The 25,524-nt window shown below is 34.7% G+C and overlaps 1 protein-coding gene and 1 long non-coding RNA gene across 2 annotated transcripts in view; one reads left to right on the top strand and one right to left on the bottom strand.

The window, feature by feature from the left end:
* LOC138691178 (PEST proteolytic signal-containing nuclear protein-like) overlaps nt 1–12,667 on the bottom strand; it is a 29,601-nt gene extending 16,934 nt beyond the window's left edge. The window contains exon 1 of the mRNA XM_069812957.1: nt 12,518–12,667. Coding sequence (XP_069669058.1) covers nt 12,518–12,554 — 37 coding nt within the window. The 5' untranslated portion in view covers nt 12,555–12,667. The remainder of the gene's footprint in view (nt 1–12,517) is intronic.
* Nucleotides 12,668–17,950: 5,283 nt separating this feature from the next.
* LOC138691177 (uncharacterized) lies at nt 17,951–19,681 on the top strand. Its single transcript, XR_011329759.1, has 2 exons — nt 17,951–18,257; nt 18,861–19,681. It is a non-coding gene; the product is annotated as an uncharacterized lncRNA (long non-coding RNA).
* The last annotated feature ends 5,843 nt before the right edge of the window (nt 19,682–25,524 follow it).

The raw sequence follows: 25,524 nt of genomic DNA, 5'->3' as shown, positions 1-25,524 counted from the left end.
AGCCACAATTCAATATTTAGTCTATCTTCCTCTTATCTCTATCATCTTGCAGTCGAGTGGGCATGGAATCGAAGTGTTCTGTCCATGGGCAGGTCTTTCATTGCAAACCCAGCAATCGCCAATCTTTCCTATTTTCTGCCTTCCTCTTAGTCTCCGCATATGATCCTCATTTCCTAATGTCGTCTATTATTCTTTTCAACCAGAGACCCAACCAATTCCGTTTTCTCTTTCTAATCAGTTTCAGCATCATTCTTTCTTCACTCACTTCTTCAAACACAATTTTATTTCTTATTCTGTCTGTCCACTTCACACGCACCATTCTTCTCCACATCCACATTTCAAATGCTTCAATTTGTTTCTCTTCATTTCGTCGTAATGTCCATGTTCCTTCCCCATACAATGCCACACTCCACACAAAGCACTTCACTAGTCTCTTCCTTAGTTCTTTTTCCAGAGGTCTGCAGAAGATCCTTCTTCTTCTATTAAAAGCTTCCTTTGTTCATGTTTGCAGTTTTTCTTGGGAAGGATAGGCCTAAATGCGGTAACATCCCGTTGCTTTCCGCACACCACTATCTCTTTCGCATCTTATTAAATTCCAGGGGGCCCAAGCGTGGAGATGAGGAGAGTGGATTTGACTAATTGGGCCCTCCGGACTTCACCGAAAGTCACGGCAAGGGTTAAATATTAATTCTATCAGGATGTTTGACCCGATCAGAGGCCGGGAAAACTCAATTAGCCTTTGCCTCCCGCATCCTGGACTAGCTTCTACGAATCATCAGAAAATCTTAGAGTGTGATTGGGCCAATTTTTCCGAAAATGTTTCCACACTTTTGCCCTCGTAGCTTAGTGGACGAACATCGGAATTTAGATGTCAACGTCTCAGGTTCAATTCCTCGTTACTCCTTTTCATTTTATTGTGGTTCAAGATAGTATAATGTAATAATACAAAAAGAAAAACTAATACCAGTATTATGCAACTGGATTTTTCCAAACATAATATTAAATTTATGTTATTTATATCGCTAAAGAACGATTACAATATAAATAACTTGAATATTATTTATACAGTACCGCTAAAGAATGATAACAGAATATAAATGATAAATATCACTTTGTTTAATTAATATAAGATATTATATAATACGTATTTAATTATCTAAATAAAATAACCTATTTTACAAGGAAAGATGGTTATTTGTGTTATAATAATTACTTACATAAAATACAGATTATTTATATTGCGAAAGAACAATAACAACATAAATAACTTGAATATTATTTTATAATGCTAATGAAGGAAAACAGAATATAAATGATAACTTGAATATTATTTATATCGCTAAAGAACGATAACAGAATATAAAAAACGTGAATATTATTCATATCGGAATTTCACAGATTTATTAGAGAAGTATTTAAGAAATTGTAGAAGAATAGTAATTAGTAACAGTGTCCTATTTATTCTTCTTGGAGCCAAATTTGTAACTTTTAAAATTGTGGTTACTATGTTGAAGTGTATGTGTTGTAACGGATGCTTGATTTGTTATGCATGTGAGTCAATTATGGGATGCTTGATGTCGTCGCAATGTCGTAATTATAGTTTGATTGTGTTTGTGTGACTATTGTGTATTAATTTATGATGTATGGTACGGAAAGGTGCATATTTGTGTTATAGAAGGGTTACGTATGTAGGTATGTTGTTAATGTTTTTGTATGTTTCAAATTGATACCTGATATTTGTTTTGCAATCGCAATGCCTAATTTATGGATTGTTTATGTTTTGTTTACATCGCGTAAGCTAGTTTAATTTTCTTTTCCATTTCTCTTTATGCTTATCTTTTTTGTGTATGAAACTATAGCCCTAACATACATATGTAAAATAGGGCTAACCCCCATTGGAGATACAATAATAATTATTATTATTCATATTGTTATAAAGCGATAACAGAATACAAATGATGACTTGAATTTTATTCATATCTCTAAAGAACGATAACAAAATATAAATAACGTGATATCCATAAAGAACGATAACGGAATATAAATGATAATTTGAATAGCACTTACATCGCTAAAGAACGATTAAAAAAAAAATAAACTGACATGAAGAAGGCCCGAACCCACAACCTTTGAATCATTAAACAAGCACTCTACCGCTGGTCTACGAGGCGCAGATATGGAACACTTTCATAGTTACGGAACTGCTTGTACAAGCACATACATCGTGTAACATCGCCGCGACCCGAAGTGGACTTTGAAAATATTCGCTGTTCACGAGTGCGGCCACTTTTTTTTTTTTTTTTTTGACAGTTGTTCTGTATAATATGAAGAAACACATGATGTGCAGAAAACATAATTCAAAACAATACTATGTAAATTTGTAGCCTATGTACTGTCCGTGTTTGGTAGTACACATGCTTGTGAAAATTTCTTCCTCTATAATGAACCATATGAAGCCAAGGCTGAGAGCAAACATAAATGATACAAAATTAAAAGCTGTTTTGCGGTTAGTAGCATTAAAATATCTTAATCGGAATATTGCGAAAATAAATTAAGAAACAAAGAAAGCTCATTCTTTCAAAAAATAAGTTCTGAAGATACACAGGCTTGTTATGCTGTTTGAAGAGACAAATAAAAATTGTTTCGTAATAGATTGTTTCAAGTGTCCATGAAATTAGAAGTCAGTATGACACCTGCCAAAATGAAAACAAATAGAAAAAATGTTCACGAATTGTTTTAATTAAACAAATGTGTTATTTTTAATCTTGTTGCTAAAGTACATTTCGACTTAAGCAGTGTGCAAACTATATTAAATATCTATTTACCGTGATCTTGTTATACCTATCTGTTGGTAAATAATTACAAGTTCTTGTAGTTTCTTAATTTCATTTGCCAGACAGATTCAATTAATTTTCCTTAAGTAACATGGTTTAGGTACTGTATATTTTTCGAAATAAAATATATGTTTCTAAGAATAATCTTGCCAGCTCAATGTGCATCTAAATAGGCCTATAGCCTTGCCATAATGAAAGCAATAGGCCTATATATTACTATGTAAGTTAAGCAACTATTAGTGCTGCAGTCGTAAAATTTGCAGAAGATTATACTGTGTTACACCTATGTAGTTTTATAATTTCTAGGTTATAATATAATTTTTATGGTGACTTAAATATGATCTTTATGAAAATTAGGCAAAAACGAAAATGACAATAATACGAACATTTATTAAATTTACTGGTCCCCTTTGTATACTTTCTTCTCCTCACTTTCAAATTTAAACCATCAAGCCATATTATGACGAAATATAGAATTTCAAAGAATATGATTCTGACAAGAGGAAATTTGTTGACATGAATGCACTTATTTTTATTATGTACAAGAAGACCATGCAAAATTATCCTACATCAGTAAAAATAAATCTCTGTGTATGTAATCTTAGTTTCGAAATTATTTACTTCAAAAGCATCATGGGTTTACCGTATTTGGCACATATTAGTGACAGCATGTGACTGTGGAGGATTGTGTGGCATTACTTTTTACCCTCCACTAGCATTCACTTTCATGAATAGTCAGTTAAATGTCAGGTTATAGGTTAGATGAGAGGACAGCTAAGTGACATGAGGCCGAATTATGTAACAAGGTTATAGAGTAGGTTAGATCAGGGGATAGCTAAGTGACAGAAGATTGTAACAAGGTTAGGGTGGGTTAGATAAAAGGGTAGAGCATCTGGCCACAATAGGTGCTGCTAAAATAAATAAATGCCCTTAATTTTGTACAGCACTCACAAAAACACTGTCAAATAATTGAATTTTCGATAATTATGCATGATGCATCGACCATGCCGTCATTTTTCTCGCATTTGTGTATTACTGCATATTAGATTTCACAAGCTTGCATACTTACGCGACTGTTTCCCATAATAGAGGTCCAAATTTCAGAACACCTTCCTTTCCCTCTTACTCTAAAATTCCAACCTTGTACACACAAAATAAATTATTGGCACTGAAGTGTGCCTTTTCATAAGCATGATGATGCACATTCGACAAACACAGACAAATTTGCTCTTTTTTTGTATTTTAAGATAACTGTCTGTGAGATATGGGTCATCCCATAGTGACACATGTAACATTTTTGAAGTAGGTAACTAACTATGATCTTCACAGGATATTTAATTAAATACTTAATAGTTCATGAAAAAAACATTACTGTCTTTTAACATTAGCATTCCTAAATACAAACAATAATTCTTAATGAAAAGGAATAATTAATAATGTAAAAAATTTGAAATACACTCAGGGACAAAAAAAACCGGACACTTTAATATTTTTCTGGTATTTTGCAAAACATTATCTTCTCATACAATATTATGGTAGCCATCTGTTGTTATGGAGACGTGTATACATTGTTGATTGTTTTTTGTTTTATAAACAAGCCATTACAACCAAATATTCCAATTTTGCTTTCGGAGTCTCAGCTATAACAATTTTGTCTCAACCATTTTGTGCTTCATTATCGTTATCATTCGTTATTTCTTTATTTTTACATTTTCTGAGTTTAAGTGGGGTTGTAACATTTGTCTTAAAACAAGATGCGACCTGAAGATGTGGCTTGAGCTGTAGCCCTTTACGATGATGGACGCAGTGTACGTTACATTGCAAATGTTATGAATATGGCTAGAAGCACAACTCATGATGCCATAAAAGGTATAGAGAGACCCTAGAATATACCAAAAGACCAAGTTTGGGTCGTCCAAGAGCTACAAATCCAAATGAAGACAGGTATATGGTGTTGAGAGTTCTTAGGGAGCGCAACCTGCCAGCTACTAGTGTAGCGCAGCAATTTTTTAACATGCATGGACGCCCAATTTCGGCCAAAACAGTTAGAAGGAGGTTGAAAGCAAGTGGACTGATATCAAGTAGACCTGCAACTGGTCCCAGACTTCTCAGGATGCATCGAGTTGAACGACTGCGTTTTGCAAATGATCACAGGGATTGGAGAAATGGACAGTGGAGCTGTGTTCTGTTCACCGATGAGTCCTGTTTCAATCTGTGCTCACCTGATGGACGTGAAAGAGTTTGGAGAAGGAGGGGAGAACGATTTTCACAGTGTTGCATTTCCGAAAATGTACCATACGGAGGTGGTGGAGTGATGGTTTGGGCAAGAGTGTATACGGATGCTCGTACAGAGTTGGTTTTTGTTGGAAATGGAAGACTAACAGCTGATAGGTATATAAATGAATGTTTGGTTGATCATGTTGTGCCATTTGGCCAATTTGTAGGCGATAATTTTGTTTTAATGCATGATAATGCATGGCCGCATATTGCCCATGTGGTCGGAGATTATCTCCAAGAAGTGGGAATCCATGTTCTTCCATGGCCAGCAAGGAGTCCAGACATGAACCCAATTGAACACGTGTGGGGCATGCTGGGACGGCGTGTTTAAGATTAGACGACCAAGACCAGAATCGTTACAAGAGTTGAGGCGAGCACTTGGCGAAGAATGGGAACTTATTCCTCAAGAAGACATTGCTAACCAAATTGAGAGCATGCCAAGACGTATGGATGCAGTTATTCAAGCCATACCCGTTACTAAAAAGTTTTTTAATGTTTAAGGCACCATAAAATGAAAAACAGTTAGACCAAACGATGCCATAGTTATACGCCCTTTGTAATTTTTTGTAAATTTTCTCAGAGTTTTTTTTTTTTCAAATGTTGTCGTATAAGGTGCTAAATGAAACATTATTTTGTTTAAATGGGTTTTGTTTCATTTTGAAATAATTGGCAACAAAATACAAGCAAATATAGAAGTGTCCGGTTTTTTTTGTCCCTGAGTGTATTATATGGTGTGACACACGAACATTTTCTTACCACTTGATTTATTACCAAAATGGAAAATGTTTATATTATTGTGCCAAATGACACAGATGCACTGTTGTTTTCCAAACAATTAAGACACTTGTGTAAGGCCCGGTTCACACTAGCAGAATGTCTGCGGAACGGCAGTCGCATGGCGGCCGCACCATTCTGAGGCCACATGAGCGGATAAAAGACGGATGGAAGGATTTGAGGTGGACAGTTGCCATAGATGCTAATCACCGTGCAGTACTAGTGTACTTCGAAATGCAATTATTGATAAGAAAAGTAAAGATGAAGACATTGAGTACATCCAATAGTCAATAGTCCTTTATTACAAGGAACTTTTCATGTGTTGTTTAACTAGTTGCGCAAGGAGGAATCACTTTATTTTAATTAACTTCAAAATGACATTTCCCAGCTTCGATGAATTTTATTGCATCATACTCTGAAAAATGCCTTCAGAAAGAATATATTAACGTAACACTGGCTATACCTCCAATAGAATGTTTTCTATAACATTTATGGCAAATTAATGCCAATAGTTGTATGCATTTAATTGTTGAAATGAATAAGTAATAAGTGTATTTAATTTCGTATTCACTTTGGAGAAAATATATTACTGTACGTATATTACCGATACTTTAGTAGAAGGGGATTAGAAGGAATTATCAATAATAAATAAAGTTCAATGGCATGAAATATGTTAAGGTTACCGTTTGTTTTATTTTCAGAAACTGAAAGGTTATCAGTGTTATCACTTTTTATTAAAAATTACATAGAGAAATTAATGAAGTAAAAGGTAAATCTCATAAAATAAAATAATTTATGTATTATTGTATAGGCTTATGCGAGAAATATTTGACAAGGACTATTTATTAACACATTTCCTTTCTGCGTCGGAATGTTCCATGAAAGTGAGAAATGGTACACAACAAATTTCATACCATACTGTCCTTGTACTCTTCATTTTGAATGTCCTAAATCTATAGATAGCCTTTTCTCATTCTCGATCGCCTCAACGTCAACTTTCTCTACATCTATATCACTCATTGAATACAATCACAATGTGCAATGCACCACTTACAAGTTAATAAAAATTGCAACAGCCAGTACTACAATACACGGTGATATGTCGACTGTGACTCAAGCAGACGTTACAGAGGGTTTTCTCGGGGTACTCCCGTTTCCCTCTATCATTCCACCAACACTCTCCACTTTCCCCTCATCTATCATCTGCAATAGTAAAAGGGCTTACGGATTTCCGATGCTGATATAGGAAGGGTTTGGGGCTCATATAGGATGCCTATCTGTCAGCCGACGATGACAGGAAGGGCTTGGGACTCCAGCTCCCGAGACTTATCAGGCCGTGAAATGGGACCTAGCTCTTTTAGGAACTGATGCAGGATGGCCCACCTGTCAGCATCAGATTCACGAATGTCACTCAGGTCACCTGTCTGATTTGGATAATCGTCGCATATAGGCCTATACACACACAAAGGGCCAAAGCATGCCTAAGGTACCGAGTCCAGCTCTCGTAAAAGCCAAGATATGTCGTCTGGACACTCACTGCCAAACTGCCGCGTCCGCTTGTGTGATTGATACAATATAATTCAATAGCCCATAGCGAACTTGCGGCCACTGTGCAGCGTCCGTTCCTCTATGGGCGATGCGGCTGGCATGCAGAGATGTTCCGCTGCCACAGACTGTTTGTCCTGTGTGAACTGCTACATTTAAATTAGTGTGCCATAGAAAATGGTGCGACCGCCACACGGCTGCCGTTCTGCAGACATTCCACTTGTGTGAACCGGGGCTAATACATGTAACTGCTAAATCACAAACTTAAAAAAAAAATAAAATAACAGTGCCATTAAGAACTAAAATATTACAAACATATTGTGACACATGAACGTGACACACGAACATTTCTGTCATGTTGGTTACTAATTGTTTTAAATGCGCTATAATACATCACTTTTTGTGAAAGACTTATACACTATGCCTACAGTTCTTATTATACAAAACAACACTAGATTACACTAAAATACACTTTCAAATTTAAAATATCCACGGTTGTTTACAACCATATGTAGTGATTTTCTTGTGTAACTTCCCTATCACAGATACTTTAAATTCTTCACCACCACAAGCTTTTGTAACTTCTCCTGTATATTTGATGTCTTTTTTTTTTTTTACTTGGTCATTTAACGACACTGCATGAATAACTAGATTATTTAGTGTCAATAGGATTGGTGATAGCAAAATGGTATTTGGCAAGATGAGGCTGAGGATTCGCCATAGAGTACCTGACATTCGCCTTACGGTTGGAGAAAAGCTCGAAAAAACCCAACCAAGTAATCAGCCCAACTTAAATTCTTGAAAATACTATCAAAATATGTTCAAAATGTATAAATATTTATGATATCAATATAACTAATATAGATTTTAAAAAGGCCTATCTTTTAGAATTGCTATATTATGATACCTAATTAATGTTATTAAATGAAACGATTTTAAATTAATATCAGAAATTTAGTACCATTTACCTAATGTGCAAATAATTACACCAATTTATTTATACATAGGCCTAGAATGGCCATGTACTGTGGGTCCCCATCACCATGGCATGGCATGTCCTCAGGTTGTGGATAGAGGAGACGGCCTCCAGATATGGAGGGTAACTGCGAATATACGAATATATTGAATAAGCAGTCGTGGACAGCTGATAAGGGGTGGTCCTCCAGCTTGGGCGTTGCGCGAAGGGCTAACAACCCATCACCGTAAAAAACAGGTTGTTACGAATCCATACAATAAGCCTCGGAATGAGACTATAGAGAGTGGATTAATCTTGCACAGGATAGGGACCGATGGCGGGCTTATGTGAGGGTGGAAATGAATCTGCGGGTTCCTTAAAAGCCATTTGTAAGTAAGTAAGACCTAGTATGGTGGCTACCTACTTACCATAAAAATGTACGCTAAAACTGGAGAATTACCACGGTCGCTTTGAACCGTGCCATTACGTTTACCACCAAATTTAACTAAATACACAATGTCACCAACATAAGAATATGACGTTGGTGTGTGGCGTAGTTGGCGGGAGAAATTTGTTTTTCTCTCTCTCTCTGCCTCCTTCGTTCTGAACATTACTGAGAGATAGCACCAGTGTTAGCTACAAGGTGTATTTGCGCAAATATATGTTGTTGTTGTTGTTTTCTAATGCCAGGCGTTTGACAATAAAGTCATTTGACCTCTTGCACTCCAATATTTTTCAAAGATATTATCATGACCAGCCAATGAAGCACAGATTTTGAGGTGTTCCGAATCAATTTCTTGTTGCGCAAATATATTGCAAGTAGATTACGTGACTTATTACATGGCTTAGATGAGAGTCTCGAGACAAAACAGTTTTGCTATATTTCTTTTTTCTCTCTGTCTACCTTCTTACTTTCGCGTGTACATTGCAGATTAAATGATTGAGATCTCTTCTTACTCCGGTTACAGACCTTGCATATACGAAGGTTAGGTTTAGTTAGTTCAGGTTTTTATTAATCAAGTCCGCGCATGCGCAGACAGGTAATATGATCCTGTCGCGAGCTGCACGTGATAATTGATATGAGGTCGAGGAATGGGAGTAGGTTAGGTTAGGTTAGCTTAGGTAGGTTAGCTTTGGTTAGGTTAGCTTTGGTTAGGTTAGGTTAGCTCAGCTTTGGTTAGATTAGCTTTGGTTAGGTGAGGTTAGGTTAGCTTTGTTAGGTTAGCTTAGCTTTGATTAGGTTACTTTAGGGATAGGGAAGTGACAGGAGATTTTAACATGAAGTTCATTTACATATTATGTAATATAAATGCTATCATTTGCATGTATTTGACGAAACTTTTTAATTTTAACATAAAATTTGATTTCATTCTTCCATGTAGTAGTTAAAATTATATAATATACAGTTTTTGATTCGTAATATTGATAAACAATGATAGGCCTATAATGAAAGCGGTGAATAATTTCATGGTCCCTAAATTTTCTTTTAATGCATTCAAAAAACCGCCGTTGTTTTACATAAAACCTTGAACTTGACTAATGGAGTGAATTATTTAAGAATATAGTCGCGAATTTGACTACCACCATTTCGATTGTCTATTGTTTGATACGGCTCGGTACGGCCCGGTGACTAATGGAAAGTGAGTAGCATCGACTATCGATATTGGTCTGCCGTGGGCATTATCCAGTTGTTCCAAAATGTACTGTATAAGCTTGTTTTTTATATGAAATAAATTAACAAAAACCAATTTTTGTAAGCTTTTAATTCAAGGAATTAAAAAAAGGTATTTTATATGAACTTTAGGCATAAATTAAATGTTTTATACTAATTTTAGGCCTACACACTATATTTTTACAACTGTTGTTTAGTCAACTGTCCGAAGACAGGTGTGAACCAAACAAGTGATACCAAGAAGACATCACTTATGAGGAAACTAGACCAGGAGATAATGGGGTAGCATGGCCAGTTCCTTTCCCCCTTACAACAGTTATGGAACACATATTTTCAAGAGTGTTTAACCTACAATATACGTAATAAATAATAATCCGTGGTGCTACAACCCACTAAGGGCCAAGACCCACCAGCCAGCTGCTGGCCTCACGGCCACATGCCGAAGCAGAGGTGGACGATCATCTAACCAGAATGGAGGTATCGTGTGGTTAGGACGATGAGCCCCCCAGCTGGTATAGCTTGTTTGCATAACCGGATTTTGCTACCCATCATAGCTCCCCACGTGCATCACGATGCTGGGTGGGCACCAGTCCCATACAATACCCAAATTTCATGAGAAAATTTCTTCCCTATGAGGACCCGAACCAGCGCGCATTTCGTAACGCGAGTTCTAGGCAGGATGCCTTAGACCACAACGCCACGGCGCGGGACACAGTATACGTACATTGAAAAAAAAAAAACGCACAGGTGCGTGTGTACACACACACAATTATCGAAATCAACAATAAGTATTGAAATCTCACTACTAATTATGTTTAGGCATAAAGACTTCCAATAAGAACAAAAATTGTAACTGGATTTTAGGATAAACTTTAATGACACACAAAAAATACTACAGTGGACCTTATGTTGTCAGCAAACTGCTGGATACATTAAAAAGATTGATTGATTTAGTGACACACGAACATAACATTTTTGTTTGTCTCTCACGTGTTTTTCTTGTAGAATTTGTACATAAATCAAAATGTTGTCCATATAAGATGTTAATTGTTATGTGATGTGTCTCACTTTTACATTTATGAAACATTAAAAAATGAAATGGTTTTGAAGAAATATAAACAAATGTCCATTTGAGCGTGTCACACGAACTCTCAATCTTTCTTTGTAATAATTCTAATCAAGTACGAAATAATCATTGTATTGCGGTTTCCATGCATTGTAATTATTAACAAAGGTCAGGACTCATTATTAACTGAATTTAACATACAGAAGTAATGATTTATTTGCCTTAAATATGCATTCAAATATGTGATTTCTAACAGATAATTTCGCGCTCTTAAACCCGTGCTTTTTCTACCACATTACGTGTTGTTACACAATCAGTGTTGTCAGATTCAAAAAATTCGGATCATAACGAAAAAAATGACATAACAAGCAGAGATTCGTGAGATTTTTCTTTTTCGTGAAAATGTCGCATTTTCATGGAATGACCCATATTGAAATTTTACCCTTTCCTAAATAAATAAAAATTAAACCTTCGATTTTGCTACGCAACATACACAGAGCTGACGTCTGATTTGTGTTGCTTTATTTCATGATGAAATGAAAATGATAAATGATATAACTTTACAAATATAAGTATCTGGCAAAAAAATAAGCGAGTTCGTAAAGTCGAAGATCAATGATAGGTTAGGTTAGGTTGTTCAGATATTTAGTATGCCTTGCAAGTACACTTTTTGGTAGATGATACACAAATAGATCGTGGACACAAGAAAGGAGTGCTTTCCCAGCGTAGTGCAATACAATGGTGGTATCAATGGGTTACGTGATGATTTCCCATAAAAATGTTGGGGACGAGTTGGATGGGTTTATAGCTTTCGGAATGATCATATCGCGTCTTTTAGAATGGTGTGCTACGATTTTGTGCGTAGCTGGATAGAAGATTTACCTAAATAATTTACCAAATGAGGCAGCCTGGTCGATGCGTCTAGCATAATAGCATTTTCTTACGTTAGCCTTCAGATTACCATTGTAATGAACTAATAAGGTGAGGTTAGGATTATTTCTGTGTATATCTATAAAGACATGTAGTGCTAGTAAATAACTTTAAACGGGAAATACCCTAAATGTGTATTGTCGATATCTAGGCCATGATTGTCGATAATGCGATACATTTCTGAGTCTATAGTAGACATCAATCGCAGTAAATGAGTATTAAATATCTAACTAAATTTTAAGTTTGCCTTTTTCATAACCAAATTGGTACCGCTCATTTTGTGGTACCATGGCAGAAGTACAATGAATTTAAATGCTTTACAGAATGCTTTACACAATAAATTTTAAACAAGCTAAGTAATGACATAATCCACTTTCAAACAGAATCCAATGTTACAGAAACTTTTATTTCTAGATATTGCATTTAATATTGTAAAATAAATGTTTAATATTTAATATTGCCACCTTTATTAATTCCACCTATTGAACTCCTCTTCGGCATGCTATAGCGATAAATTACACACTCATAAGCTTAAAACACACACGTTATGTCAGCCAATTCTAGCCTTCTCCTCCTCTATCAATAAACAACTGAACATCACAATGAACTCATTCTTTCACTTTTATATATATGTATAATTTATTCTTTCCTCTTCTTTATAGCCTGTGATGCTGTTCCATCCAGCCAGTACTTTATGAATAATCTGTGGATACTTCTGCGACGACAGCGACCCTACAGTCAGAACATTACTACTACCCCGATCACATTATTATGTTATAACAGATTGACCATTCCCATGTCTCACAAAAACATTTTAATATTTAGAAATATTAGGTTTAAATATATAATTGAGTAGTGTATGCAGTGTTAAATAGATGGTTTCTGGTTGCTGCTTTTACTTTTATTAAGCTATTTATGTTATAAGTAATATAATCTTTTACATAGGTAAGTTAAATAGTCACAAATTAAAAATCTTATGAACGCTTACTTACTTACTGGCTTTTAAGGAACCCGTAGGTTCATTGCCGCCCTCACATAAGCCCGCAATTGGTCCCTATCCTGAACAAGATTAATCCAGTCTCTACCATCATATCCTACCTCCCTCAAATCCATTTTAATATTATCTTCCCATCTACGTCTCGGCCTCCCCAAAGGTCTTTTTCCCTCCGGCCTCCCAACTAACACTCTATATGCATTTCTGGATTCGCCCATACGTGCTACATATCCTGCCCATCTCAAACGTCTGGATTTTATGTTCCTAATTATGTCAGGTGAAGTATACAATGCGTGCAGCTCTGCGTTGTGTAACTTTCTCCATTCTCCTGTAACTTCATCCCTCTTAGCCCCAATGAACGATTAAAAAAATTAACTAATACCATCTCATTTTTTTTAATTTCATTTATTGTATTCCACAGATCTTACATTAACAATGAAGCTTTAAGATGTGGAACATGTCAAAATGTTTCAAGATTACAATTACAATTTTTTTGCGAGATATAATGAGATGAAGCCGAGGATTCGCCCAAAGATTACCTGGTATTTGCCTTATGGTTGGGTGAAAACCTCGGAAAAACCCAACCAGGTAATCAAACCAAACGGGGATGAAGTGAGGTGAGGCCGAGGACTCGTCATAGATCACTCGGCATCCTCCCCACGTCTGGGGAAAACCTCGGGAGAAACCACTCAATCAGACCAAATAGGGAATCCAACCAAAGTCCGTGCGCAGCTCCAGATCAGCAAGCCAGCGAGTCTGCAGACTGAGCTACATTGGTGGCTCAACTAAAAATATACAGCACCTAGCAATCAGATTATTAAATTTACAAACCTAAACAATTATTCATCAGTTGAGCTATAAAATATAATACATAGGAAGTAAGTTAATTCAATTTGAAAGCATAAACAATTCAATCAGTTGAGATATACAAAAATGTATTATATCATGCACATTACTTCAAATTACAAGCATAATCAATTCATCAGTTGAGCTACACAAATGACATTCAATTTAAAGCATATACAATTCATAGTAAACAGCTTAATTCAATTTACAACCATACTTTCGTTAAGCTATACAAAATTGTACATTCATATCAAGTAGATTAATTCAATTTATAACCATAAACAATTTATCAGTTGAACTATACAGAGTACTATTCAATTTGCAGCATAATTATACAATTCATTAGTTTGAGCTATACAGATTACTTACTATTCAATTTAAGCATATACAATTCATCAGTTCAGCTGTACAGAGTACTATTCAATTTACAGCATATACAATTCATCAGTTAAGCTAAACAAAGTATACAGTATATAGCAAACAAATTGTCAATATAGAAATATATTTTAGATGAGCTATACAAAATTATACATTTCACATAAAGTAGAATAATTCAATTTACAAGCATACAGTAAACAAATAATCAATAATTGTGTAGAAGGTATGAGCACAGTCTACTACATACAGTCACGAAGCTCAATACCACTGGGCTGCTTATAGTGCCTGCTCAATCAAAGTTATTTTTCCGCTAGGTGGCAGGCAGTCCCCACCGCTATTAACATTATTTATTTAAATAATTGATTAAATGGCGATCTTACTCGTGTTAATTACGTAAGCATGTGAGGCTTACAGCTGTTTCGGTGCTACTTGACACCATCCTCAGAGCCTTCTGTGTCTCGGCGCCATCTCAACTTCGCTGCCTGTTGTGTGGGTGCGTTCGTGTGATGAAGAGTTGTGTCAAATAGTGTATGTTCTGAAATTGATCTGTGTGTTGAGAATTTGATTAGGGTGTGTTTTAGTGTGTCTGTATATTTCATATTGTGGTCAATGTAGAGTATCCAACGCCCACTGAACGAATATTTCACTTTTATCACTACCAATGTTGTGCTATGAACCAATTTTCGGCAATTTAATGTAAAAGACTGCCTACAAATATTTGGATAGTTTCAGAGAAAATGCACAAATTCAATCTTCTAACACGATTTTTTTGTTTTTAAATAATAAAGTAATTTGCTGGGAGACATCGTTAGATATAGGCCACTGTTACACTAAACTGGAGTAATTTAAGCTTATTAATCAGATATGATTCTACTTACTGTTTTTATATGCTCACCTGTATGTAATTTCTATTTTATACATATTTCATTGTTATTGCCCATCCAAAGATCATTAAGAACGCTGAATATTACTTAATATCTCCTATCTTTCTTCAAATAGTGTTTATATGCCATGTTAATTATTTTGATTTCTCATAAGTTAACAATGATGCACATTGGGAGCAACATATAAGAAATTATTTTCCTACACAATCCACGCTATATTCACGTTGTTTTGAAATGATTAATCGAAGATGGTTTGCTTATTGTTTATTACACGCACATTAATTGTATGTAAATTTCTATTCCATACGTTTTTTTTCTATCCCAAGATCATTAAGAATGGTGAATATTATTCATGCTTGTTTCCTGTATTACTTAAAATAATGTTATGTGACATGTTAGTTTTTATTTGTCGTTATTTACGTAAAAATTATGCGCCAAAAATAATAATAATTTCGTACTCATGCCACATCCTATATTCACATTTTTTTTTTCAGTGATTTATTAAAGAAATTTAGAAACATAATACATAAATCATCCTTGTGCCAAAAGAAAATGCTCCCTGGACCAAATCGTCGTATTTTGCAGTGGTCGTCAGTACTCGCTGAAATAGATAATAATATAATATAATTATCACAGTCTAATATATACAGTCGCGCAACTTCAACACTTTTTTGCCAACATTCACGACACTAGCGCTCAAGCGGCAGGCAAGGCACTGGTCATAGGGTTGATACAGCCAGTACGTGCTTTAAAGGTATGCGAGATGTTATAATAACGTTTTAATCATGCGTCGGAATAAAGGCAATGTGGGCAATGACGAAAATTGCAGTAACAAGTTTAAATCTCCGAATTTGTCGTTCTTCAGATTCCCTAAAGACCAAGAGAAAATCATAACTCAGTCATAACTTATAATCCACGCTGTAGGTAGTTATCAGTTACCTATTTGTATGTCAGGAAGGAGAGTTTAAATAAAAACAAAGTAAATACCTGTTACAGTATATTATTGTTTTGCGGAGATCATGTGTAAATGTGTAACCATTCCGATTTTGGATAATATATCTACAGTTTTTAATGCAAGTGATTCCATAATTTTTGTATTCGTGTTTTTTTCTTTATATTTTTCAAAAGTTGAATGTTATATTGCATTCAAGTAGGGATTATGGCGTTATTTTTTTCAAGAATTCATGGCGTATTATAATCCTTTTGCAAAATATTCACTTCTTGAATAAATCCAGACTGTGTCGATAAATTTCTGATGTGTTGGTGTAGATTCATGTGGCAGACGTATTAAGTTCTCAAGAAATAAAAGAGCCTTTTTAAATTGAATATAAAAAAGCAATCTTTTCTGTAATAATTTGCATGACTGTTATTGGTGTTGATTTTACATTACCAGTGATTATTTGAGCCGTTCAGAGCAGAAGTGGTATAAGTCAAAATTAGGTAATGAGGTTTAAAGTAAAAATTCTGTAAAATACAGAGCAAAGTAGCAATTAATATATCCTTCGTGATATTCACTGACTACTAATAGTTTAAATAAAGTCAATATTAACTGCTACTTTGCGCTGTATTTTACAGAATGTTTACTTTAACCCTCATTACCCATTTTTGACTTACACCACTTCTGCTCTGAAAATAAAATTAGGCCTACATTTTCTGATTTAATTGAAGTTACAATTTTTTCCAACAAAGTTGTGTATTCATTTGTTCTCACCTACGTCATAATAACAGTAAGTGCATGTAAATTACATATTATATAGGTAGGGTAAGTTAAAATTAAGCTTATGTGTGAAAACTGGAAATGTAATGTAAAATGCGGTAAACTTTCCATAAAAATTTAAACCATAACATCAGCACTATTAGCGACTCAAAATAATAATAAAAAAAATTGAAAAATAATGAACTTCATAAATCAATGTCTGTCAAATTAAGGTTTAAATCTTCCCCTTTTTTATTTTTAAGTTTACCTCAGCGGCCGAGTTTACCCCAATTTGCGGTATGGAAAATAGTTAATTTCTCAGGAAATAGGGAGAGGAATTCACCACGCGATGTACCCTACGAGATATGCCCTACAATTTTGACTCTTCTCACAGGAAATATAGAGTTCCAATGGTTTATAAATATATTTAGGAATGAATTGAATTAACCGTCCACGTACAAACAATTATATTATTTCAAACCATGATACGTGATCAGGGCCATGATTCAGTCTTAAGGAGCAGAAAGAATTACGTTTATTCCCAGCTTCTGAAACTTGTAGATTAACTGCATGTGAAATTCTTCCAGGATTCTAAAGTAGAATTAATAAGAACCATATACACTTACTGTATAGCATAAAAATATAAAATGAATTACGCAAAACCCATTTTCTGATGTGTTATCATATGTCGTGTGCACAGTTTTAACTTGCCTGCCGCCAGCTGTCAAATGTTGGCATATTTTATACGTATGAGTTGCGTGACTGTATCTATTAGACTGTCGTGTAATTATGTTGTACGTAGCAAGATCGATTATTCAATTGATAGGATATTTTATGAGGTTGTCACGACTGAGATATCTATTGTCAATTGCTTTTATTTGTCAGAAGGCCTTGACTGACGGGTATATAAAGACCAAGACTGACGCTCTTAACGGTGGAAGTCGGGGCAGCGAATAGAGATTATAAAGAATGGACAATGAGCGAATTTTACTGTGTTTTGTTTCTCTGTGCGCAGCGTTTAGTTCCACTTTCAAGCGCTAGAGGTTAGTGTAATCGAGCACACGCTAAGTTAATAATTGAGAATAGAATTGAGACCGTTGCTCACGTGATTACACAAGCTGGCGCATAGCACGATCGAGAGTAGGTCTCTGTGAGTCATGACAATTTCTGCCGCTAGGTTCGCCTCTCTGCCCTATGAAATGATGAATAGTACCATTACAAAGCATTGTGCATCGTGAAAATAGTTCGATTAATTGTGCATTACTCATTGAGTACGAATATTACAAATATGCCAAGCATATTACAGTGTTATTTGAAGTTTGTTCAGCTAAGTTATATTCGAAAATTGTCTGTGTTTTGCTATGTGAAGAACTCTGTACCAACAGGTCGTATATTTATAGGTTAAGGTAAATGTCAAAGTTCTCTCATATAACAAGCAATGCTATGTTAAAAGTGGCGAATTGCATTTTCCGACTCTCGAATGATGTGACCCGAAATGTAAAATAATTTCATGCATTGTTTCACTTACCAAGCATTACTGATATAGGCCTAATGAAAATGTGAACGACGTGATGTAAACATTGAAGATAATGTTGTTACTGTTTTCCCTTTCTCTTTTAGAAAATACCGACAAAAGTAATGAATTATTTTCATGCTGTACTTATTAGGTAATTAATGTGTATTTGTCTGTATTTTAGACCTGTGTATTGTTACGTAATTATCAGTGAATTAGGTAAGAGAACTTAACAAGGTTAGTATGAGATTAGGTAATGCACCTCAAACTGGTAACTAATGGCTGCTGCGAAATAGGCTGAGGTGGTTATCGTGTGAATCAAATTATATCTAGAATATCTAGTTTTATTAAATACAGATACGTAAAGTTTTTTTTTTTTTTTTTTTTTTTTTTTGTTTTAGCATGTGTTTGTAATTTTGTGAGGTTATGTCTAGCCTAATTTCTTTTTATTCTTGTATCATTATCAATACATTAATTTATTTTATATTCATTTCAGGTGTTACGGAGGTGTTACATCTATGGTGGCAACTCTACTTATGTTAGGATATGAAGTAACAGTATATATTCAATTTCATCATTTGCTAAAATTAAAGAAAACTGTATGTCTTCGACTCATTCCATCGTCATTTCTTCTTATGTATGTGAACCATGTTCACTCTAAAAGTGCTACATTAAATGAACACTATAGACAACGTGATGGAACAATTTACAAGTTACTGTTAAAGTGCTCAACATTTTCAAGTGGTGCTATACCCATTGTTTCAAAATGTACATACATATTTTTACATTTCTATAAGAGGTGTCATAAATTATTTCAGCATATTTGTAAATTCTTCAAAATTAATTCTTCTAATTAATACCATAAAGTAATGAAATAATATAGCCTAGGCCTATATGTGATTTTATACTACCGGTATTGATGTTGATCTTGGTAAATTAATCCAATTTTACTGTGTTGTCTTTTGTATTGTGGTTCATAACAATTATAACAGTATGTACGTGGAAATGTTTTTAAAATAATAAATTCTAGCTCATGATTTTAAGTGGTCGTTTCAATGGGAGGTTATATTGGAAAGATGATCACAAATGGATAATTTACTGCAAGATACAAGAACTGAATATAAGTGAGTGTTCCGTTGAAAGTGAAAGTGAAAATTTCGTTTTACAAGAGCTAAGTAGGCGTAATATTTATTTTAGAAATTATTTGAAAGCTACAGAATATGAAGAATAGACCTGTAACCATAGAAATCAACTGCGAATGGTGAGTGGCCAGGTTTCATTAATAATTGAAAGGAAGTAAAAATTATTTTCTTCTTATCATCCTGTTTTCAATATTTAAATTTAAGCACCTTTCTCTTCCTTGTTATTTCGTGAGAGATTACTTCATACTATCACGTAAGTTAAATTTTTTCTGTACAGATAATAAAAATTACATACATAAGTAGGCTACTTGAATACTGACGATACAAACTTCATATACATACCTCATCAGGTATATTCAAGAAGACATCTAATGTACTGTAACCAGCACATGATTAAAATACTGATCAGATGTCCAAAAGTTTGGCACATAGTTAATGAAAATCTTGATTAGGAAATCATTCATAAAAAAGTTAAATGTACACGTTTAAAACTTTCCTATAACATAGGGTATCCTCATTGTTACTTTTAAATTTCAGGAATGTACGCTTATAACTGTATCACAATCTGAAATAATCATAATATTTATAACACGAGGGTCCTTGTAGATAGTCAGTTCCAGTGTTCTATATGTAATTAAGAAATGGCCCAGTTTATTGCACTTTCAGCACTTTTCTATTTAGGGGCTTCTGATTAAGTTTCCTAATCACTTCGTATTTACTGGAAATATCTTTGGCAATATTGTCCAGTAGTGGCTTCACAAGTTTTCCCAAAAGAAAGAGGGACATTTTCTCATCTTTACATGTGTCGCACTTCAGTTCTTGCGAAAATCTTGGCTTCAGAAAAGAATACTACAGCGTTTACTATTACTATGCTCAATAGATTAATCAATAGGCCTATAGAAATGTTTTCACCACTGCAAGAAAAAATCGCGTAATAATTATACTTCTCAATTATTGTGACGTTCGTATTTTTTTAAAAGAGAGGGAAAAGTTACGCCTTCTTGCAAATGCTTAATTATGAATTCAAGGAAATTAAAGATAATGCAGTACCTTAATTAGTTGCAATGTCTTATTTAATAACAATATTAATAATATTAGGTGAAAAGGGTAGGCTATAGTGCGTATATGTAAGATGTCAAGTTAATTTATTTCCGGAAATGTTTGGTGTATGAACTGAAGTACAGAGCAGACAGTCCCTCAGTTTATATGTAATATGTTTTAATATCAAGAATGACAGCCTTTTATTGTAATATAATTGAGGAGTAGAAGTTTGCAAATTACGTCTATTGTCCATAAAATATTGTACGAAGCATTTAATAAGCAGTGGTGAGTCCTTTAAATGTCCCAAATGTCAATGTCTTTTAAGTGTTCTGCTATGAATATATAGGGCAGAACAGCGCTCCGAGCGGCGGAATTGGCATTACGAGGGAACCACTTCAGACTCGTTTTTCAAGCTCTATGCGCCAGCTTGTGTAATCTCGTAAGCAACGATTGAGACCAACGAGCTAGATACTATAGAGAGGACAAAGACCTCAGAAAGTTGAAGACAATTGAACATTGGTCCGCCATGTTTCGGTTAGTCAAAACAAAGGGGCGTGGCTCGGATGTTGTAGGAAATGACTGGGAACTGAGCTACATATTAAGACTATGTTAATAAGTAAAAAGTAAAATACACACAAAACTTTACGTTTTATAACAGCTGTAGGCCTATGTTTTATTAGTTTCACTAAATATAGCCCAGATATTAAATGACAAGCTATACTCGATGCAACCAAAGCAAAGCACCTAAAGACGGATGAATGTATTCGGCAGAAGAAAAATAAATAATTTTTTGACTTCGTCACAAATTTAATTATCTTACAGCTCTTCTAACCTAATATGAAATTATGTAATTCAGTGCTCACCAGGTGATTTCAAGAGAGACGACGTATGCAACTAGTAGGAGTAAAATAGAGGAAAAGTAGTGGCGAAAATAAAAAAAAATATATCCAGTAATTAAGTTATTGAGAAAAATTCATTTGACATTAGAATTAACACAGAGAAGTTTTGAAAACTGCAATTATTAAAACTACAAATAACCTCTTAGCATGCAACATAATAATTAAAGAATGACACTAATAGAAAGTTACTCGTGATCATAACTCACCACATTTATTGAAACGATAAGATACTTACGATTAACATTGTTATCAGAAACAACAGGAGCCACAGCTAGGTACACTTCTTTTCGCGTGATGGAGACATCATGTAGTCTAATATAATTTGAAACAAATATTGTCGCGTGATGGAGACATCGTGTAGTCTAATATAATTTGAAACAAACATTGTCGCGTGATGGAGACATCGTGTAGTCTAATATAATTTGAAACAAACGTTCTCACACGTGTCTCGCAACTAGGCAGAGGCTTTTGCATCACACACAATTTGTCATTATTTTGAACAATAATGACAAATTGTGTGTGATGCAAGTGCTAACTTTCCTCCTTGGTAACAAAAAGAGCCCTAACGCATTAATAAAAAGATAATTGGAGTAGGCCCTATAAACACAATAAATACTAAACTCTTGATGGTACAAACTTATTAATACAGATACTTCGCTTATGCTCAGTCCGTCTTATCTTATAATTCTCGGCGGCAATGGTACCTGTATTGAGAGGGTTTAATTATCCAGCAACGAATATTATGATTTACGATACATTTCATTTAAATCCGAGGGAATGAGACATTTTTGGAAATTTTAAAGTCTTAATTATTACTTTTTCATTTATAAATCAGATTTTTACAAAACCTATAGCGAAATGTTTAAGTTAAATATTGATGTATCTGAAGAATATAATACATGTACAAACTCGTTGCAGTGTACCTTTGATAAGCACTCCTTGCGGAGGCTGGCGGTGCTATAGACCGCCATGTTTTTTAGGGAACGATCCATAGTACTGTTGGCCTCCGCAGGGAGCGCTTATCAGAGGTCTTCAGCCTCTCTATAGTATCTAACTCGTTGATTGAGACACAGGATCCAAACATCGCCTACCTTATTGCATAATCCAGTAACCCTTTGCTTCAAATCAACGAGTTAGAAAGAGAAGACTATAGAGTGGCCATGTTGTCCTGTACAGCGCTCTTTGCGGTCCCACCGCGAAACACGGCGATCTGAGCTAAGCGCCCACCTTTGTAAAAATTCGTCTGCTTACAATGTTGTATAACGGAGGTAAGAAGTACAATAAAACGAAGAAAAAACATGCCTGTTGTGTGTGCTGCATATAACTGCAATGTCAAAAGGAAAAAGACAACTGATATATCATATTTCATGTAAATTTTATGAAGTTAAGTCCATAGTCTTGTTAATTAGCAGCATTTTTTTTTTCATCCATAAATGTGTAACAACGCCCGGCATAAACAAAATAAATGGTTCACTGGTAATGTATTTAAACTAAATACGGATAAAACCAATACAATTCTGTTTCAGACCCAGTGAAAAACAAATAGCAATACAATATTAAAACTCTATTTCGACACCGGCATCCTTTATTTCTGCTCCTTCTGTCCTTACTGCTTATACAAGAAGACGATGAGCTGTAGCTAATAAGAAGTAGGCCTATTTCGAAGACAAACGATTAATCAAATAAATGGTTCACTAGTAATAATGTTAAACTAAATAAGGATAAAACCGTTACAATTCCGTTTCAAACCTAGTAATAGCAATCAAATATTAAAATTGTATTTCGACACTCGCATCCAAAATAACGCAAAACTCTGGGGTAGGTCGTATTGTTGTTAGTATTTTGACTGGCAGGACATGAAGGAACATAATTGAGTACCCACGTGCAATAATGGGATAAGTATGACCACGTTACAAGCTTGGAGGTAAAGGTTGTTTACTACAGATAGGGCTTACTTTCATTCTATATCTTATGGTACAGTAAATAGTTTTGCAACGTGTAGAGACTGGGAAAACAATTTAATAAAATCATCCGAATCATACTCGTTCATTTAATAAGCAATCTTGCAGGTCGCATTTAAAAGAACCTAGGAATATTAACATTTTCTTCAGTATATTTGCTAGGACTTCTTGTCGTACTACATGACAATTTTGCTTAGGTTATTCTTTTAAGCATTCCTTCTAGGAATAGCTCAAGTGTTTTAAATTTAGCGTACATAAGTTTAGATTAAGTTCCTAGCACGTATTTGACGAAATACTAGGTTTTTCCACTTCAGTTTAACTGATTTATGCAAACGAAATTAAGACAGCTGTCGATTCTAATGTCAGTTATCACCACGCCCACTTTGTTTTGGGCGCATAAGTTCATTACTGACGGTCGTTCAATTTTCTTCAAACATGGCGGCGCAATGACCACTCTATAGCTTTTCTCTTTCTAACTCGTCGCTTCAAATAAATTCAAGTTAATAGCTTTTCCTTATTTCTCAGTGACAAACTAGTTGTAATAATAATATTTTATATTTCAGATATAATAAATTATATTATATAATAATATAATACATTATAAAATTAAGTATCGAATTCGTTTAATATTTGTATATAATATAATATAGGTATATGGTTTTACTTCTCGTAAGAGTTTTGTTTTTCCATTTTCTGCGCTATCAAATCATTACACATTTTAATTGTTGTTGGGGTCAATGTCTCAACTCTCATTATTAAGGAACTCTAGCATATAGACATTACAGTTAATGAGGGATTTATTATTTTATGAATCCAATTTATTTTCGAAATTTTCTCGGGCTTCCAGCCAGGTCATAAGTTTGTGATCCACCGACGTTTCGAGGATGTTCATCTTCCTCATCTTCAGGGTTAAATGATATCTGAGGGTACCCAGCTCCTTTATTTATAATGCCAGAGGGAGTCAGCCGAGGAACGTCGGTGGATCACCAACTTATGACCTGGCTGGAAGCCCGAGAAAATTTCGAATTATCATGTCGCCAGGAAAGCTTCAGTAGTTATTCCAATTTATTTTATTTGAGTACATAATGTACCTAGATGTATTAATTATAAGTATGTATGTATGTATGTATGTATGTATGTATGTATGTATGTATGTATGTATGTATGTATTTACACTGCAAGTGGGCAAGCACCCGGTGGCAGTGGTATATACAATATTAACAATACACAATAAAATGATAAGCAATACACAATAAAATTTACAATACATAATACAATTTACAACACATATACAATTTTATACACAATACAATAAGAATACACAATACAATTTAACACAATAATAATAAAACATAAAATAAAACACCTAATTTTACAACACAACCTACATAATTATGTGTTATATTTCCGCTGTGTCGACTGCTAGCTGGTGTGATTTCAACGCCAACTCTAGGGAGAAAGCAGAATCTCACGCTTTAGCTGGCTTGAAGGTCTTGAAATCAGTCCGGCTACATCAAAGGTACCGACGCGAAGTGTCCATTCTTTATAATCCCTATTCGCTGGTCGGGGTTTGGAATGGCCCACAAGCAACAAGTTATACTATTAGTGTAAAACTGGCCTATGTCTCTATAGTGGGCGGGACATAAGTAACATTCACCTCATATTGTTCTAGTGTGTTGAGTTTTTGGATTGTATATGTAGGATTTCCATGTCTGTATTTATGTCATTGTATGTGTGGTTAGCTTAGTTACTGCGTGTCGCAAGTCGTATCTGGCTTGTGTCCAATCCCTGTAGATCATCGCGTCTGTGGAGAAGAAATCCGGCCATATCTCTCGTTTCTTCTTGTATAGTAGTTCTCATTTACAATATGCTTAGCTGTTACATTCTCTGCACCAGGTGCGCTGTAGTCGTTATCAGAGAGATCACTGTCTTCTCCTTAAATATCTTTGGTCCTACGTCATTCACTACAGAGAATATGGGGAAGTTTAGGAATGTTAGCTCATGCATTGGCAACCTGTAAAAATTTGTTACTGCAACCGTTCTATAATCCCAGTCTCCATGTCTGTCAGTTATATTTGTCTTGTATTGTCGGTATGTCATAGGAGCTACTTTTCATT

Source organism: Periplaneta americana, chromosome 16, assembly GCF_040183065.1.
Source record: "Periplaneta americana isolate PAMFEO1 chromosome 16, P.americana_PAMFEO1_priV1, whole genome shotgun sequence".
Lineage (NCBI taxonomy): Eukaryota > Metazoa > Arthropoda > Insecta > Blattodea > Blattidae > Periplaneta > Periplaneta americana.
Note: the sequence above shows the minus strand (reverse complement) of the source record. Positions and strands in the feature narration are given on the sequence as shown.